General features: G+C 48.8%; 1 protein-coding gene across 1 annotated transcript in view; it reads left to right on the top strand.

Annotated features, from left to right (window-relative positions):
• Positions 1-20,278, top strand: part of unc5da (unc-5 netrin receptor Da) — a 126,092-nt gene that overhangs the window by 32,022 nt on the left and 73,792 nt on the right. Inside the window, exon 2 of the mRNA XM_068753137.1 lies at positions 3,305-3,552. Coding sequence (XP_068609238.1) covers positions 3,305-3,552 — 248 coding nt within the window. The remainder of the gene's footprint in view (positions 1-3,304; positions 3,553-20,278) is intronic.

The following is a 20,278-nucleotide window of genomic DNA, read 5'->3' as shown; positions in this document are numbered from 1 at the left end:
GCTGGCGGCGCGCCACGAAGAGAAAGAAGCGAGGACGTTGTTGGTTCGACGTTTCTATCAGGTCTTCAGCATTAACGGCTTCGTGCTCACGAGGGCACAGCGGCGTCGGCTAGCCCGTACGATTGGGACTTTTCTCGACGTTTCCTCAACATAAAGGTGAAAATAGATTAGGATGTTATTTAGACCAGTAAACAAATATTTGTGCGGCACTATAAATATTTTTTTTTACCTGTTATCTACTTGGTCAGAATATTTGGGACATGCATTATGATGTCATTCGTATTTATGGTATGGAGTGGCTGCAGACCTCCTACACAAGGACACAATCTAAGACTCCATGTTTCCTTCCTGTGCCTAACGTTACGCTCCGGTGGGGGGGGGGGAGGTGAGCAGACCTCCTTTTATTGACCCACTCCCCAGCATATCTACTGTTTATGTTTGCCTCCCTTTCCCACTGCTCCTCTCCTCTGGGGGGTGGGCCTCCCTCGCCTCCGATCAGAAAATTACCGCAGCTTGTTCACGCCCAAATGAGCTTACAAGCCAAATACGCACGGCCGCCCGAGAGTGAGCCTTGGTGCGCATCAGAACCCTTATCTAATCCCGAATCGATTAGCTCTCTCAACAGAAGCTCCCCTGCAGTTCAGTCAGAGCAGTCTTTCTACCGCTCGTCTCGCTCTCTCTATTTCTCAACCCAACCGGTCCAGACAGATGGCCGCTCACTATGAGTCTTCGGTTCTGTTCAAGGTTTCTGCCTGTTAAAGGGAAGTTTTTCCTTGCCTCCATCGTGGCGCTATAGAAATAAAAATGTATTCAATGCTCAACAGATACATGAGTAGTTAAAACTATTCTATTTAACTGGATATAAAGGAACAATGATCACTTGAAAAGCGATTACGATCGTATTCAACAAAACACTCAGTTTCCATTTCCAAACGGACTATTTTTTTCATAAATCTTGGTACAAATCTGATTTTTTTTCCTTTCAGGGCTGTGGGAAAACAAAAATGCTGTATTTTCACATCACATTAAGAGCAACTTTCAATCTGAACTCAGACGGTTGGTAGATTTTACCATTTTGAATTTTGTCGTGTGGCTTAGACAGACCGGAAAGCCGTCCACCCTGACATTGCTGCGATTCCGATGCAAACGTGCAAACGAAGCAACATCATTTTCACAACGAGGCTGAAAAGGCCGATCTGCCCGGCGGAGTCGGTGAGTGTCATTTTGCCGTTCCGTCGGCCGAGGCCCTGCAGAGAATCGCACGCTCGCTCGCACTCCACAGCAAGGGGAAGTTGAGCCGTTCCCCGGGACACACCAAAGACAATAAGGTGGGTTATGACCTGTCACTCATTGCTGCTGAGAGCTGATGCTGCAGCAGCCTGCTGGCGATAAACTTTTTCTTTGCCTTGTACTTTAAAAAATGCTTTATGTGCACAGTGAAGGCAGCAAAGTGCTTGTTTTGCACATTTTCATCGGAGCCTCTCACTCCGGGTATCCGTCCATCAGATTCCGAAGCGGCACTATCTCTGCCGCCAGGAATGCCGCTTATGTCTTCTGGAAGCATCTCCTGCAGAACAGATTTAGCTATTTGCATGGCCATATTATTTATTAGAGGGCGCAAAACCAGACTCACTTGCTCATTTCTGTCAAAGGAGGGAATAAAATGTGTTCCGGGGGGGGGGGGGGGGGGGTGCTTTGTCTGCACAAACACTCAATAAAAATGAACAAGCAAGAAAATATTCCACTTTTTCGCAACAATTCCTCAAAAGCCAGAACCAGAATCGATCTCCGCATCTCCGATCTCATTCATAGGTTAGTGCAGAGACACTGTTTTACATTTTAGAACACATTTAGAAGCCCGGCTTTAGAAATAAAAGTAAATTCTGACTGTCTGGAGCCATTGTGACTGAAACTAATCCGTCTTCATACGCTGGAAACATCTTTTTCTTTGTGCCTCTACGGGGATTTAATGCCTTTATTTATTCAATACGAGGATTTCACTTGTCTTGCGAACATCTTTTTGAGTTTTCGGGAACAGATTTGACGCGTGGAAATAGAAAAGGAAACGGCCCTTCTCTTGTTCCATCCACAGACGCTCCCCTCGCCGTTGGCGTGAGAGACAACGTTGAGTTCAAGCCGATACGAATTCGACGTCCGGTTCGGTTTGGTTTACTCACACTGCCTGCTTGTAAAGGTGATGCTTCCAAATGACAGAACAAACATTATTATCGTTCAACATAAGACGTAGTACGGCGGCGTCTTTGTTGTTGATCACGGTCTGCCAGGCGGCTGTCTGGGGCTGTCCCAAATATTTAATGCAGGGTTTACGGCTCCTCCCGATTAACCACGGTGGCTGACCGGCTGACCGGTTGACCGGCGGCGGCGACGCCAGGAAATGAAGCACGGAATATCTGGTCAGTGGGGTAATCGTGCAAGAGGAGGTTAAGCTGCAGCTGGTGAAGCACAATCTGCATCGGATATCTGTTGCTTCTGCAGTTATGGGTTCGAGTCCGTACCGGGGAAACCAGCAGTTTGAATTTTCAACTCTAAATGACCCAACGGCGCATTGGTTAGCGCTGTCGTCGCACAGCAAGACGGTACTGGGTTTGAATCCCATCTGTTTAAAGTTCTCCCCCCGTCCCCGTCTCCGGGTTCCTCCCACCTCCAAAAACATGAATTTAATGGCACTAAATAGTGAGTGGGTGTTTGTGGGCCTGCGAGGTGCTGGCGACGCAGTTGGGGTGTGCCTTGCCTCTCGCCCGATGTAGACTGCGATCGGTTCCAGCAACTCCCGTGACCTTTAAAGCAGAAAAGCAGAAGCAAATTGATGGTCTCTCTTTACAGCTGGGGGGCCCCGGCCCCCGCCCTTTACAGGATTTCAGGAGGCCGCTCAGTCCAACAACGACGAAACTCAGACAAATGGAACGAGTTTAGTTATTGGACTCCGATCAGAGCCCGAAGCCTCGTGGATTTCGGATTCATTTAGAATCTGGACACCCCCTCTGGCATCTGCTGGAAGGCAGTGGTGTCGAGTTCAATGCCCACTTTGTTGTCTGGAAAATAGGATGAAAAAAGAAGGAGGAGGAGGAGGAGGAGGAGGAAGGTGGGAGCAGAGAGAAAATTGAAACACATCGTTGTCTTTCATCTGATCAGACGCACGTGCAAGCAATGACGATCACGAGCGCACGCACTTCTGCAATTTTCCAACAGGTCCACGAGAGCGCTCTCGCTCTCGCTCTCTCTTTCTCGCGCGCCCGCGCCCGCGCCCGCGCGCGCTCTATCAATTCATTCCACTCTCGGGCAGGAGGCTGCAGATCGCAGAGAGATCCTCGCTCCCGTCTCTCCCCTCCGCTGCGCCGGCGGAAACTAACCGGACGGACCGGGAACGGGTTCGGAAGACGACAAATGTTCGGGACCCGCGGCCGCCGCCCCCCGACCCGCTGGGGAGGGAGAGGAGCAGAGCAGTGATGGGACACCTTCCCGGAGGATGCTACTCCACTTTGGGCATCCTCGTGCTCCTCGCGTCGCGAGCCCCGGCCACGTTAGCGAGAGGTAAGCCGGTCCCGTGGCGCAAAACGGCACGCGGTCCACGGGAGACGACACGGTAGAAAGCCTCGCAGACCTCTTTGCCGCTTCGGCTTCTGGAAAGTGGTTCTACGTGGACAGTTCCCACGCGTAAAAAGTGAGCCGTTCAAAATGCAGCGAGTTGGTGTTGGCTGCGCGCTGCGCGCTGGCTGCGCGTTGGCTGCGCGTTGATCCACTGATGCTTTAATATTGGTCATTGGAGGTGTTTTAACTCATTTTACGCGTCATAATTAAGCTAATTGTGAAGTTTAAATCCCGGAGAGCCTCTTCGTTCAGGCCCGCTGCCTTGTTCCGGCTACACATGAAAACCCATTTCGCTCCCGAGGTTGATTAGATTCCTGTGATCGCTGGAGGGAAACATCGAATTAATACCGGATGCTTTTAATTGAGATTTCTCTGGCGTGTTTTCCCACGTGACGGGAACAGAAGGCCAGTTGTTCCAGTGCGCAAACAAGTTGCGGATAGAATGCACTGCCAGCTGTGACGTAGAAACAAATAGTGAAGCTGCAGAGATTGCTTCCATCCCTCTGGCAGCCATGCGTCGTTTCATTTCTTTCTTTCCAGGACTGGTGCCTTTTGTTATTTTCTTGGTTCTCATAATATTCCTGAAGCTCCTTTTTAAGAAAAACTTCTCTTCTGTGTGTTTTATTATTTTCCCTTTGACAGATTGTTCAGATGATGATCTCACTTTTTGTTCTTCTGTATTTAAACTTTTGCTCTGTTTGCATTTCTATGGCAACGGCCTGGTGTTGGGTCCGTCCTCGGAAGCAGGCCGGTTTAATATTCAGAGCCTCTTGGAATCATTTGAACATTTACATGTCATTAGTTTTGGTTTGATATTCATGCAGATGCATTCAGTTCAATTTTCCCTACAGTTTTTCCATTTGACGAGTGAATGGGTCGTCATGAAACCTTCCTCTTCATCCATCCTGACCTGCTGACATCGTTTAGCCGACATCATCATCTTAACTGCTAATCAATTTAGTTAACCCACCAAGTTTTAGGTTTTCAAAATTGGCTTTCACTTAAAAACTGCATTGCATAAATATTAGAGGATGCTGAGGGTGACATTTCATGCAGGGTGTTTAAATCCTGCCTTTCTGACCTTAAAATAAATATTAACTTAAAAAAAATACATTATTCAGAAATGAGAGAGGCGAAACAGACTTATGTAAAACCTCCACGGTTGAAATTAAAAACTCCGTCTCTTGCCACGTCCACTTACAGATCTCTGCACACGGTAATTTAATTGAACAATCCAAATGCATTTCTGTTTTTGCGAGGCTGACTTGCTGCATCTCATCAGCGAATGCGCAATTTAAAGTTCAGCGCGCCGAGAGAGCGGCGAGGACGAACTTGGAATTGTTGCCTACAGCTGGATTCAGGCAGGAGATGAGGGTGATGAAATGTTGTGACGCGATCGTATCGGAGGTTCGCAGTGTGCTCGGCGAACCGGCGGTGTTGTTGAGTCATCGGCGTGAAGAGCTGTGACTTCTCTCCGTGTGTTCCTCGGCGCTCTAAATTAATTTATTTATAGATCATTCATGCAAAAAAACAAGAGCTTCTCCTTCAGAGGAAAAACGCCCGGCAGATCTAGCGGATTAAACCTGCAGCCCATTCATTTAGTGACTCACTGTTGTGATCGGTTAATCCTTTTAAATCTGTAAATCACGACGTTTACCTCATTTTGCAGCGTCGGCGAGATTTAAATTCTGCAATATTTGCTGCCTTTGCTTAAAAGTATGACTTGAAAGTTCAATCAACTTTTCAGTTGACGGTCACATTCCAGTCGGCCCTGCATCCCGTTGCCATGACAACTCACCAAGGTACCAAACCTCCAGTGTATTAATGCTGAGCTGAAATTGGACCCCCCCCCCCCCAAAAATGAACACAATTTCGCCTTGCATGATTCGTGTTTGCTGAAAACAACCGTTCCCGTTTTCTGGGTCGATCGCTCGCTGATTTTTTTTAAAGAATTTAGAACCGGTACATTTTGCTTCGGGCCACAGCGAAGTTAGAAAACACAGATTGACGGATTAACTTTGTTAATCTTTGCATGGAATTTTTCGACGGCGTGCAGAAGAATGACGGGATTATTCCCAAACGCGCAATGCTGGTGGGTGGCACCAACTAATTGGATTGACTGATGGGTTTTAGAAGATCAGCGAGCCCCCCCCCCCGCTGGTCTATGTCAGGGTGGAATCAATCGATGCACCCCCTGACATGACATCCAGCAGGAGGATGCCAGGAGGCCAATCGCATGCAGCGGCCTCCTGTGCTTCACTGGTGATGCTTTAAATGCTGGTTTAATCTTCCAGGGTGACGCCATCACAGTCCAATAGCACAACAACCGCTAACCGCTAACCCAGGAGCATATATACTTTAATAATCGAGAAAGAAACAGAGTGCATAAAGGGCAACGCCGTCTTCTCCGCCATGTTTTATTTATCTCAAAAAAGTGACTGCCAGACTCTTTCTCAAGCGCCGGCTTTGATTTAACTGACGTTTCACACGAGATGAATTCAAACGCACCGCTGAGCTCGCCGTCCGCGGCCGTCTCGATCCCACTGAAGATGGCACCGTGGTCGCATTGCCCAGTTTCACTGCTGCATTATTCAAGCGGAGCCCGTTTCTCCATCCAATGCTCCCGACGTTCGGCGGGAACAAAAGCGCCGCAGCAGCCCAAAACAAAGGCAGCGGAATATTGCCCACGGATAAATCGGCTGCTGCGTTCCAAAATATGGGGGATGATTGAGAGTGTTATCCGCTAGAAAGGGAAGTTTGCATCGATGTAAACACACAAACGGCGATAAGGAGTGAGTCGCAGCAGCGGGAAACGACCGGCTATTGTCCTTTCATCTGGTGGATATTGAGACTTGGGAATCTGGTCAATAGATACGCTTTCGTACATGATATTCCCAAGAGAGGCCAGATTGATTGGACTGGAATCCCTTTGTTGGGTCCGCTGGGGGGGGGGGGGGGGGGCAGCGCTTTCATTAGAAGTCTGTTGCTAAAGTTTTCGAGCCGCTCCTTTTGTGCTTGTGCACAGATTAGTGGCCGTCTTCCCTGCTTCATGCAAGCGGCGTTCCTTTGTTGTGGAATTCCTTCTCGTTTCTTATGGGATGTCCGGTCAGGTTTGTGCCGGCCTCTGTCTTGCTCATAGACAGACCATAATAGGTCATCGTGCTGAGCGTCCGATACTAGTGACTAAATGCATCTTTGCAAAAGATGCTAAAAAAAAAGAAACCAGATGGCATTAAATTCACTCGATTGTTCTGCTCTTAATCCGAGCCTGGATTATGGATTATAAAGCCTCTCGTCCGCGTGGCGGCTGCTGATCTGTAGCGTTCAGTCGACCTCTGCCTCGTGTTGAAACAATCCTGCCAAATGTGCTGCGCTCGACAAGCCGTGCGTCTCCAGCAGCCTGTGGAGGACGACGGTAAACTGACGGGGATTTGATCACGTCGGTTTCAAAACACGCCCTGATCGGACTCGATGGCGGTCGCTGTCGTTGGCTCTGGTTGCCGAGCGCCGTGAACAAACGTTCTGCAGCATCTAAACGTGCTGCGTGAGTTTGGGACGGTTGCGGCTGGGCTGAGCGTCGAGGCTCGGATGCTCGGATGCTGAGGGAGTGATCGGGTGTCGGGTGTTGCCGTTTCTCCCGCCTCCGTCTCTCGACCTTGTCTCGGCAGCCTTGAGGCTGCGTTTGCTGTCGTGCGTTTTCCAATAGCGCTGAAAGGGAAGCCTTGGAGATAACGGCGCCGCATCCACAATGCGCCGCTGGACACCTGGCTGCCTGAATCAAGGACGCCGCCCACAAAGGCAGGATTCACGCCATTCAATGCCAACCCCCCCCCCCCCCCCCTACATATCTCCTGGTTCCAACCTTCACTGCCTCAGAAGCATGTTTATTCCATTAACACCCCACGGATTCACCGCCTCGCCCATGAAAGTCCTTTCGGTGTAATGAGCTGTTGCCATGACAAAGGTTTTTGTTTACAGCCTCATTTCTCGACTCGCCTGACCGGAAGGAAGGGAGAGGAGGGAAAAGGATCGAGGGTCAGTCGGAGGGACTAGGCCTGAGCTCGGAGAGGAGAGGCAGGACGCGGGATCGAGGGAACGTCGGAAGGCTGAGAGAGAGACGGATAGGAGGGTTGGAGTGCGGAATACTGAAGCGTTTCCTGTTATCAGCGACTGCCACCGCCGTTTGTCACGAGCAGCAAGCACCTGTCACTGCGCTCCCCGATGAATTAATTTCAAGAGTAATCAAAGGCAAATACATTTTTAATGACTTCTGGATTCAAGTGGGGGCTCGCCGTTTGTTTACGAGCGCCGTGGGTTGTTCGTTTTTTTTTTTTTTTTTTTTTGACATGCAGATGCGAGAGTGTTCGCGTCGGTTTTTGCTTCCCGTGCAAGAAAAATATGAAAGGAAATCAGAAAGGAAACATTTCGCCGTGGGCGTTAGCGTTGAGACGTCGACGCGGGCCATGATGCACGGACCCCCCCCCCCCCCCCTGTTAGAGAAGTTAGATGAGGTTCTGCCTTCCGCCTTCCAGGATTGGCCACCGCCCGGAGCAGATGAGAAGGGCCACGCCGGGCTGCATTTCATTCACCCCGTCTGCTCTCGATGGCCATTTGGTGGTTTTGTGAGTGTCGGAGGAGCAGCACGAGGTTTTAGGAGTCCCTCTCGGAGTGCGGCGCCCTCATAATGCTGCGCTGCAGTCGTGTGAGACTGGATGTTGTAAAAACAACAAAGCTCTGTCATTCAGATCGTAAAACGGACGGCGGCGGTCCATCGGTCTCTGAAAGGCCTCCTGTGCTTGACGGAATAATAAATCCGGTGCTGCGGGATGAGGGTGAAGATTCAGAAGCAGATACAAGAACAAATTCCCCAATTTAAAAAGACAGTCTGCAAAGAGAAACTTCCTTATTTAAATAGTTCCCCCCCCATTTCCTGAGGATTTCATCAAGATCCGTCTGTAATGTTCTGAGTTACGTGGCTAACGGTCAGGCAGCAAACGCACCGCCTCCTCGGCAGAGGTCGTGACTCGACCTTGAAGCGTCTTCGGTGTCGCTTCACCCTTCACTTGGAAACGCATTATGAAACGTTGGGATAAGCAGCTGCAGCAAAATATTTGCGAGTCAGCAACTCTTCCTGTCCGTTATTTGCTGGTCGTGTTTTTTTTAATTAATCCACTAACTTAAACAACACGGAGGTTAATGAAGCGGGAAGCCCGCTCATGAGTCACCTCGGCGTTTAATAACGGTTCGATTGACCGTGTCGGAACGTATTTATACTCGCATGGCGTAAAGAGCATGTGGTTCATTACCGGCATGCCCAGAATAAATTGCCAACTCGCTGGGGGGGGGGGTCCTGAATCTGCAGTTCGCGCCCGGCGAGAACATTTATTTTGGCGGTTTGAGTCAGGTTGTGTTGTTTTTGCTGAGCATAAAGAGCAAACTCGCACCTGTGTTTGGAGGAGATGCTCCGAGCCATGCGGGATGGTCACTATTCATCTCAGCTGGGTCGACGGCGAAGACGATGCGGCATCTCTTAAGTTAAAGCTCCTCTGTAGGTATATCTATTATTAAAGCGCTGCTATTTTGTTATTGCCCTCGTGAATATCTAAAGCCACGGTCTGAGTCGGGGAACGCTTGCATGGCTGGGAGCTATAGAGCAACACCGCCATCCGAAAAAAACGATTAAAAACGCATTAAACTGCCACGCTGTCACACGGCGTGATATGCTTCTCCATTGCAGTCATCACTGTGGGGAGTAACTTAGTCAACCCCCCCCACCATGACATGGTGTAATCTCGCCGGCGTGCCCGCTTCCAGACTTAAAAACGAAGGATTGCTCGTTTGGAACTCAGAGGGGAATTAAACGCATTTCTTTTGCCGACTGATTCAACTCATCAAAAGTCTAATCTGAGCAGGATGGTCAATGATCTGGTTTGACTTTTTGGAAGGTTCTCGAAGTCGGGAGACAACGTTGTAGTTTTCACCGTGGCCAGCGGGGGGCGTGGGCTCGGTCGAGTCTGCATCATTATTTAGGGTTTGTTGATCTGGACCGCTCCTTGGATCCGGTCCACACGTTGAGCTTGTCCAATCTTTCCATCATTACGCGTGAAGTTATGTGCAATAATCCCTCGTTTGTTCCGTCCCCTCGATGATAATCTGGATCGCCACCAGAATCTAATGGACGATTCCGGCCAGACCCGACTGCTTGGAGTTTTCATCATTGTTGTTTTCACAAGTGGCAAAGAGATTGATAAACCTGGGCCAATATGGTTATATAATCCAGCATCATCAGATTTGGAAGATGGTCTGGTTCAGATTTGATTCTGGATTGAGTTCATGTCTTTAGTTGTCCAAGGCCCCCGCCTCCGTGATCTGGATGTAATTATGGAGCGTTTGAACTTGGTGATCTGGTCTCTTCTCTGACATGCGAATGAGAAGTGTAGATCCAGTCGTGACGCTGCTCATTTATTCCGGGCCGTTGTCAGAAGAAGGACCAGAACCGGCTGTGGAACGGCGTGGATGAAAGGCCGGGCTCGGATGTCTACTGTATCCGGCGATTGTCAACCTGTCAGGGTCTCCCACAAGAGCGCAGACTAGATCCCCGTTCAGCTTGCAGGAGCGAAATTGAAATGTCAACTTGAAATGAGCATGCTTTGAATTAGAATGTGAAACTTTGGGGGGGTCGTTGCGCCGCGGCATCCCGTGTTGACAATTTTTGTTTACATCGTATTTGACGACTCTGTCAAAAACCATGTTTGTTTTGTTTTTTAACCCGCCTCCTCGCTCTCTTTTCTGTATCTTAATGAGTCTCCTTCTCCAACGCACGATCCTCCGCTCTGCTATCGTTTAGCTTTCCTTCTCATTTCCTGGTAATCCAAAACAAGGCCTGATCAAACGAGGGGAGAAAACCCAATTACCCAGTCGGCAGTTCCGAGTCGTCTCCCATTTGTTGCAGCCCAGGAGTCTTCCTCTTTATCTCGCCTTGTATGGTTTACTCAAAGACCAACGCCACGGATTCTAATCTGTGGGTGAAAAGAAATTGGATGGGGGGGGGGGGGGGTGGAGGGTGAAGTGATAGCGTGAGCTAATCGATGCCGAGTGGTTCACACCCCGGGATTCTCCTTGCTCTTCAAGATAATCTTCCAATGTGATTGTGAAGTTTGCGAGCGCCGGGTTTCTGAGGGGACCAATTAGGGACCGGTGGGGGGGGGGGGGTGGTGGAGCCTGAACAGTTGGGCTCCCTAAATAGCCTGCAGGCTGGAGAGGTCCGGATCCATGGTCGATCAATAACTCGGGCCTCCCTGGTCTCACCCGCTGAAAGCCAACTGTCAAACTCGACACGGCAAAAGAAAGTCAAGTGAGGTTTGGGTGGAAACGTGGGATATTTTGACCACTGGTTTCGCCTTCACAGGCTCTTTGAGCTATGGTTTCTGCCGACCTCCCAGCTGTAGTTTTTCCATAAGCCTGCTACGAATCAAACGGCGACAGAAACACGTCCTCCTTGGCGGAGGATGTCATATAATATAATATAATATAGTATATTATAATATAATATAGTATATTATGATGTCATTTGAGGCTCCATTTTCAGTAAGCGCTGATTTGATTTGATTTCTGCCTTTCTCATTTCACGGTGACCTTAAACGCACCTTTATTGTTCTCTGCACCGTGTCGTTCCGTTTCCATTCGCACCTTCTGGGAATTGGCTATATTACTAATGCTATTTTGTGAAATGGGAGGAAAAGCTGTCTGTCTTCCCTTCCTCGTCCTTCGTTCTGCGAAAACCAGAACAAAGATGGCGACACTTTTTCACAAGGTTTTTTTGTTGTTGCTGCTGCCGGATTAAATCACAAAGAAATGCACGGACCTCCTTTGTTTAACGACATCCTGAATGCTTTGCTTTCTGCTCTGCCACCAGTTCATATCAGTTTACGCCTTAACTTTATTATTGCTCACAAATATCGCGTTGCTCTTTTTTTCTTCTCTGCACGGTGAGTCCTTTGTGCCTGCTGCAGAATGAAGCTCATCATCGCCGGGAAAGGAAGACGTTGTAAATATTAGCATGCATGCAGCCTGTGCGATTCAGTCCCCGAATGCGGTTCTAGCCTTCTGTTTTATGTATTATATTATTATATTTAAGGTATGCTTGCGAGTTTCTTACAAATAAAAAACAAACCATTTCTCTCAGCTCACCTCAAATCAAAGTTTAAACGGTCTATATTAAACTCTGTTTGGAAGCCAGTGGAGGATAAATATTCAGATTGCAGCAGTCGGGCGTGGAAAACTCGGCGCTTCCACGGAGAACGTTGGTTTTCAGCCGAGCGTCTTGTGCAAAGTTAGATCGGTGGAATGGAAAGTATTTGCATAGTGATTCGATCCGTGTTCTCCAGTGAGGTTTGCGGGTAAACGAGTTTACAAAGTACGCTGAATTTATTAAAAGTTTCACCTCCTTAAAATATGTCCGACGGTGGAAAATGTTTCATCAGAACGGTATGGAGAAAATGCACAGTTGTGCTTCACATTTGCTCTCCAATTCTTCCCCCGTTTGCTCCGATTCAACCGGTGGATCAATATGTGGCTGAACCAAACGACTCCTCGTTTCACCTCCTCCGTAAAGAACGGCGCTTTGCTCCTGCGTTAGCCTTTCGTCTTCATCAGCAGCCACGCCTACTGTTTGTTTGAGCTGCGGCGGGTTCTGATTTTCCGGATTGAAGAACTGGTTTTGTAGTTTCCAGCTTCTTTCTGTGGCCTGAACTCACAATTCATTTATAATTCACCAAGACTTCTCCGCAGCAGCGTTTCAGTCTGTCAGTCGTGCCTCTATCGCAGTGCAGGATTCTCCACTCCCCCTTTTTTTTTAAAGGGTCCATATAGAACAAGAACCAATCTGGTTCTGTACACAAATGTTTCGGGTCGTCTTTTATTTTTGTTTATGACGTTTGCTTCTCATCGCCCGTTCGTCAGAGCAGCCTGTTTTCCTCTTTGCCTTGTTGTTGTATTTCTACGTTTGGCCATTAATGGTATTTGATTAAATCTCATGAAATAATAAAATCCTGCATTTCATTAGTTTAATTTAGGAACAGCAATCCAAAAAAACAACAAGGAATGGAGTGTCACAACCATGTCAGGGGTGTTTGACAGCACACAGATATTTTATTAAAGATAAAAAGAGAATGATGAATCTGGCTAATCTGCTCGCTCTCATTCCTCCGTGGGCCGTCGTCGCTTAAAGAGCTCGGCTTGAGCCTTTCTCGTGGCAAGGCTGAGAGTAAACGCCACAATAAAGCGTTTGTGACGGCCGCTAGCTGTTGCTAGCTGGACACTCGCTGGTGTGGAAAGGTTGCATGTCCCGTCCAACGTGGGGTAATTGGGCGTAAAATGCCACCTGGCATGTTTTCTGCCCCACAGGATGCTCTTGCCTCCGTGAAACCTTTGCAGACATCCCATAATGTCCAACATACAGAACGGTCTTCACGATCCACGTAACGGCAGCAGCAGATGTGCAGAGCGCTTTGTAAATGGGTTTCTCTGTTTCCTTGCTTATTTGTCTGAAGAACTTTTGGACCGGATGGGCTCGCCGGAGACGGTCGGTTCGGGGTGCATCACTGGGATTAGGTCCGATTATAAATTAACCCAGATTCCAACAAGTGTCTATTTACAGACACGTCGTCAAGGATTACCTGATTGCGTTCTTGGTTTACAGCCTTAAGATTTCTCTGCTTGATTAAAATATTCATGCTTTCTCTTGTAGGTGCAGCGTTTTCGGTGTCGGTGGTTATATCCATCCGTCTGTCATTTGTAACAGGTTTCCATGGAAACCTGTCTTTCTACGTCTCTCTGGGGGGGTCTCATTCTAGATTTACCAACCTTGATACACATAAACCACCGTGACGAAAGGTTTGTCTTTTCATATTTGGATTTTCTGTGCATTTCCTTTGTTTGTTTCCATGGAAACCAGTTTTTTAAGGTGAGCCTTCATCTTCCCTATTTCACATTTCCAGTATAATGGTGAGCCACGTCGGACTCGCCATGCTCTGATGCATCTGCTGCGCTGTCGGGACGATGTCCTCTCCAGAAGACTCCCATTAGCGTTACCGCTGTATATTACGTTAGTGTTGTGTACATAAAGAAAAATACCGCATGGCATTATGGGATTGCAATAGTTGGGTAGGCGCATCACATTTAAATTCCTAGTTTTGTGTCGTGTCGAGTTGAATTCCCAAAGCGCACAAACACAGTGGGATGTTCTTACCTTTCGGATAAATTACTGTCTTCTGACCGTCTTCTACATGAAAGCTTTTGAGTTTCATTACTTTTTGATATTATACGCGGGTGTGTGGGTGGGAAATTGCTGTTCACTCAGAAATGCCAACGCCGAGGGGAGTTGTCAAGCTCTGATCTGTGTTCAGGCCGAGCATCGATCCGTCTTGTGTTCGAAAGTCCCTTTGGACTAACCACGCATAACCCTGATGGGTCGGGAGACCAGGAGGTGCTCCCCTCCAGCTCCTCCGTTTTCCTACTCCTGCAGTTTTTTTTTTTTTTGCTCATGATTTTGCAAAGGATGAGTAAGGACCCTCTCCTAGAGGCATTTCACTCCGAGCTCTTTCCACCTCCCAGCCTGAATTCTCTCCGACGGCTTCGCTCCGGTTCTTTTTTTAAAAAGACCAGGAGTCAAAGATCTCAGCTCTGCTCTCAAGGCAGGTTTGCAACTTGGTCTTAATTTGAATGCTGTTGTTTTCTTCCCGTCGTATGAGAAACCGAGCGAGAGCAAAGAGCAGCTGTGTGGATTTCTGTTTCCAACGCCTACACCGCAGAGCATCTAATTTTTCTTCTTTGAAGTCTTTTTATTAGTTACTGTTGTTACAGAGACTTGGATAAAGATGGAGGATGAAATTAAATTGGGAGACTCTTCTTCCTGTCAGGAGATTCTTGCTTTTTTATGCAAGTTCAGCAATTCTCTGGCGTTATCAGTCATCCTGTGGCATTAAACATCCTGAGTGAGAGTTAAATTAAGTTTCTCATTACGCCACTGGGAAAGGATACAGCCTGTAAAGTTTGTCAACTTAAGCGATGAATAAAGCGAGTGAGAAACTGCATTATAGGCTCTGAGTAGATTATTTACTGGCCCCACGAGACCCATAAATATGTTGTCATTCATGGCGAGTTCTGTTCTAGTTTTTTCCCCACTTTGAAAAATGGCATCTGCTACAGCAGAAAGTTTACTCCAGGTTGAAGAGAAGCAGATGATGAATGATGCAGAGTCTTTCTCTGGTCGTGGACCGGTGGACCACCCTGCAGGTTCCTTACCGGATAGTCACGATGAGAAAAGCCTGGACTTGTTCAAGTTTGATCAAAGACCTTTCACCTCTCATCCAAGAGGCTTCTTCAGTTCTGAGAGACTGGCAGAGAGTTTCTTTAGATGCTTGTACTCCTGTTGGAGCAGGAAACAAAGAAGGGACAGAAACCACCAAGGCAATCGGACACCCCCAGGAGTATTAGCACTTCCTTTATGAATGCTAATGCTCATGAAACCTAAGGTAAGCATTATCATTCATAAAGGAAATGCTAATGAAATTTCTGCTTCGAGCTCCACTCCTTAGTAACAAGTACATCCTCTGCAGGATATCTTTGTTCTGTGGAGCCATCAAGAGTTCAGTATGTCCTTTATGAGCTCTGTTCTTTTATTTAGCATGTCTGTCTTTTTTATTTTGTCAGGTTCTCCCTGCTTTTTCAAACCTGCAGGTAGTACTTTCTTATAAATGCTCTTGGTTATTATCTCAGCGTGAGGCTGCCTGGAATCGTCGGTTGAAAAAATGAACCCAACACAGATGTGGCAGCAACTGCAGTTCCTAAAGTGGCCACTTGGGTTTTACTCCAAAAGCCAATCCTCATTAGGAATTCATCTTTTTATATTCCTCCCCCTCCCTTGATCCCGCTAATAAAGGCTTGATCTAAATGAACAATGAAAGCAGAATTATAAACATTAGAACCCATTTTTCCAATCGGGGGGGGGGGGGGGGGGTGTTTTAAATCCTACACACCAACAAATAATAATTTAGGTCAGTGTGCCTAAACACCGGATGGCGATGCTGCCTCTAACCCTTAGTCTTCATCAGTTGTGACATATGATAAGTGACTTTCATGTTCTGTATGTATACGTTTCCAAAGTGTTTGCTAAATAGTCCCGTCTCTGTAAAGATGGAGGTCAAGAATCAAGAATCAAGAATCAAGAAATCTTTAATGTCATTCATACACTCTCATGCACAAACGAAAAACAGCACTCAGGTCCCAGCTCGAGGCGCACAACACACATTCATTCAACTAAAAGTAAATATATACACAAAATTAAAAAGTGACAAGTGGCAAAGTGACAGTGATTGCACAAAGTGACAGTGATTGCACGATCCCCGTTTGGGTCCAACACGGAAGCAGTGCATTTGGCCTCCGAGTTATCCTCTGTTCACAACCCTCACAGCATCAGGGAAGAAACTGTTTTTGAACCTGGTGGTTCTGGCCCTGATGCTGCGCAGCCTCCTCCCAGATGGGAGGGGGGAAAATAGTCCGTGTGCAGGGTGGGTGGGGTCCTTCATGATGCAGGTTGCCTTTTTCCTGCACCTCCTGCTGTAAATGTCACTCACGGTGGGTAGGCTGCTCTCCGAAGTCCTTTGGGCCGATTTAACCACCCGCTGCAGGGCCTTCCTGTCTGCAGCAGAGCAGCTGCCGTACCACACCGTGATGCAGGATGAGAGGACACTCTCCACCGCACACCTGTAGAAGGACGCAAGGACAGGGGAGCCCATACCTGCTCGCCTCAGCCTCCTCAGAAAGTAGAGGCGCTGGTGGGCCTTCTTCACTAAGGCGGCTGAGTTAGTCCTCCATGTCAGGTCGCTAGCGATGTGCACGCCCAGGTACCTGATGCTCTGGACCACCTCGACAGCCGCTCCACCGATGCGGAGGGGAGGGGGGGTGTAGCCTCCTTTCCTGTAATCCACAATCATCTCCTTTGTTTTCTTCACATTGATGCAGAGGTTATTTTCTCTGCACCACCGCACCAGATGTTCCACCTCCTGCATGTACTCCGACTCGTCGTTGTTGAGGATGCGTCCCACCACTGCTGTGTCGTCTGCGAACTTGACAATATGACTGCTCGGGTACTTCGCTTTGCAGTCATACGTCAGCAGGGTGAACAGCAGAGGGCTCAGAACGCATCCTTGAGGGGAGCCGGTGTTGAGGATGATGGGGGCGGAGGAGATGTTGCGGATTCTCACAGTCTGCGGCCTGTTCGTCAGGAAGTCCAGAACCCAGTTGCACATCGATGGGCTCAGCCCCAGTGTCACCAGTTTGTTGACCAGAGTCTGCGGGATGATGGTGTTAAATGCCGAGCTGAAGTCCAGAAACAGCAGCCTGGCATAAGCGTCTCTGGTCTCCAGGTGACTCAGGGCCTCGTGAACCACTGAAGCGATCGCATCGTCGGTGGAGCGGTTCCTCCGGTACGCATACTGATGGGGGTCCACGCTGTCATCGACGCTGTCCTTAATGTGCCCCATCACCAGCCGCTCAAAGCACTTCATGACTATCGGAGTCAGAGCAACCGGCCGATAGTCGTTCAGGCATGAAACGGTGGAGGTCTTGGGGACAGGGATGATGGTGGCTGTCTTCAGACACGTCGGCACTGAGCCCTGGGACAATGAGGTGTTGAAGATGTCGGTCAACACCTCGAAGAGCTGATCGGCACAGTCCCTCAGAACCCGGCCCGGGATGTTGTCTGGGCCTGCAGCCTTGCGGGGGTTGATCTTCCGCAGGGACCTCATCACATCCTCAGCAGCCAGACTGAGGGGCAGCTCACCTGGTGGAAGCGTGAGCTTTGTGCAGGGTGACGTGTTGGAAGCCTCAAAGCGTGCGTAGAAGGTGTTAAGGGCATCCGGAAGAGACGGGTCCCTGGGGCACTCCATGACTCTCTTTTTGTAGTCCGTGATGGTACTGATGCCCTTCCACATGCTCCGGGGGTCGTTGGAAGCAAAATGACCCTCTATTCTCCGAGCATAGGAGGCTTTGGCCCTCTTTACCCCCGATATCAAGCTTCTCCTCGCCGCTCTGAGTGCTGGAGCATCACCAGACCTGAATGCTGAGTCCCGGGCTTTCAGGAGAGAGCGAACTTCACCGTTCAGCCATGGTCTCTGGTTGGGGTGAATAGTGACTGTTCTGGTGGTGGTCACATCCTCAACACATTTGCTGATGAAGCCCAGGACAGATGATGTGTACTCCTCCAGGTCCACGTCTCCAGCATATGTTGCCGCTTCCCTGAAGATCCGCCATTCAGTCCGCTCGAAGCAGTCCTGCAGCTTTGAGGCAGCGTCACCGGGCCACACAGTGGTGGATTTCTGTGTTGGGCGAGTGGACCTGCATACAGGACGGTAGGAAGGGACGAGCATGATGGAGATGTGATCAGAGAGGCCGAGGTGGGGACGTGGGGTAGCCCTGTAGCTGTCCTTGCGGTTCGTATACACCCGGTCAAGCGTGTTGTTCCCCCGGGTTGCAATGTTGACATGCTGGTGGAACCGTGGCAAAATGTCCGTCAGGTTGACGTGGTTAAAGTCACCTGCAACCACGTAGAGCGCCTCCGGGTGCTTGTGTTGCTGTTTGCCGATGTTGTCGTGTAGCTCACGTAGCGCCTCGTTAGCATTAGCGCTCGGGGGGATGTAAACAGCTACGACGAACACGGCTGTGAACTCCCGTGGCAGATAGTGGGGCCGGCATCTGATCGTTAAATGTTCTACCGCCTCAGAACAGTGGCTGCTAACCACGGAACAGTTCGTGCACCAACCTCTGCTGATATAGACGCAGAGGCCTCCTCCTCGCGTCTTCCCCGACAGATGGTTACGATCCGCGCGGAAGAGTAGCAGGCCGTCGATCTGAACGGCGGAATCCGGCACGCTGTTATTTAGCCACGTTTCCGTCAGGAGAAGCACGCAGCAATCCCGCATCTCTCTGTAGGTGTTAAGTCGCAGCCGCAGAAGGTCCATCTTGTTATCCAGCGAGCGAACGTTAGCCAGAAAGAGCGAAGGAGCAGCCGGGCGAGTCGGGTTAGCCTTTAGCCTAGCTAGCAGGCCGCCCCGCTTGCCCCTCTTCTGCTTCCGGGCACACCGTCTCCGCTTGCCTCTGGGCCGCTGAACTCTGCTGCGCCAGCCCGATGTCCTCAGGAGCTGTAGCCTTCCCAGCGTGGCTCTGAGAGTTGGTGGAATAGTCGTCGATTGAGCATCGTTGACGCTCAAAAGCTCAGATACACCGTACTTTACCCGCTCACACTCACTTTTCTCCACACACTCATTCATACTAACGCCAAAACCATTCATACTAAAGCCAAGGCTGGGAGCTAGAGAAGCCGCTGCACCACAGCGCGCCGCCATCTTTGACTCACAGGTTATGATCTTTCTCCCTCAGCACAAACGGAGTCCATCCAGTGACGAGGTCATCCGTGTCCTTCGGCACAAGTTTTCATTCCATTTCTAATTTGTTGTCATGGGGCCAGTTTGAATGGGAGGATCGAGCTGCTGTTGTGATGCATGAAAGCTCGGGTTGAGCTGAAGGTGCGGGGGTGAAGCGATTACATATTTGTTGGCCCGCCATTCAGGTTTACTTCATCTCAACAAGCGACCTGGTCAGCCCTTCTAAAAGACCGACGAGGTGACGCATTCACTCTCTGATTGAAATTCTTGTTTATCTGCTGAGCAGGAGATTAATTTAAATGCATCACCTGCGCTTTTTATGGAGGGGGGGGGGGGGGGGGGATTCACATTGCAAACATTCAATGAAATGTTTCTTTTTACTTTGAAGACTAGAAATAATGCGCAAAACGTTCTTCCAATCGGTGTGCGGCGTTAACTGCAGTACAAGCTATTATCTACGACTAAATCTGAATCTGATGCTCACATGTGACTGAAGATATTGTCAATCCGGCAGTCTGGTGATTCAGTAACTCCTCCCGAACCTGAAATGAAGTCGGGATGAACAAACACCTTGTTATTCTGTCACTGTTCTGGAAGATGAATTAGAATATGCTGTAATTAAAATGCCACAGAAGAGGGGAAAACTCGGCCTTAAAATGGAATGGAAATTCAATAGCAATGTTGTGCAACAATTAGTTCCGCTCCAAAAAATCCTCCTGGAGTTCAGTTAAGTGATTAATTAGGACAACAGGAAAATGTTCTGCCGAGGAAAACACTAACTTGCTGTAATTAGTTTCGCATTCAGTCAACAACAAAAAAACTGACGCAGGTTGTCGCGCTGAAACGGTCGGCTCTAAGTGGCGCCGGCTCGAGCCTGAAGCGGAATAGCCTTCATCTTTAAACCCAAACTTGCCGCTGATTGGAGCAGGCGTGCTTCATCGGGGGGGGGGGGGGGGGGGACTGCTTTCATTTCATTTTTCATGTATTTTTTCTATGATCTTGTCTGTATTAGTCTTGCGCGTTCCTAATAAAACCCAGACCATGGATCCTTGCTGATGGGGAAATGAAACAAAATTCCGACAAGAACAACCCAGCTTAAATCCTCTGATCTTCAACCCAGCGAATCTAATTGGATTCCAACATGTCAACAACCGTTACACCATTAATCTTGATTTCTATGTGCTTGAATTAACGGCTTCGTCCTCTCGGTCCCTTTATTCTCAGAC

This window comes from Brachionichthys hirsutus, chromosome 19 (assembly GCF_040956055.1).
Source record: "Brachionichthys hirsutus isolate HB-005 chromosome 19, CSIRO-AGI_Bhir_v1, whole genome shotgun sequence".
Taxonomy (NCBI): domain Eukaryota; kingdom Metazoa; phylum Chordata; class Actinopteri; order Lophiiformes; family Brachionichthyidae; genus Brachionichthys; species Brachionichthys hirsutus.
Note: the sequence above shows the minus strand (reverse complement) of the source record. Positions and strands in the feature narration are given on the sequence as shown.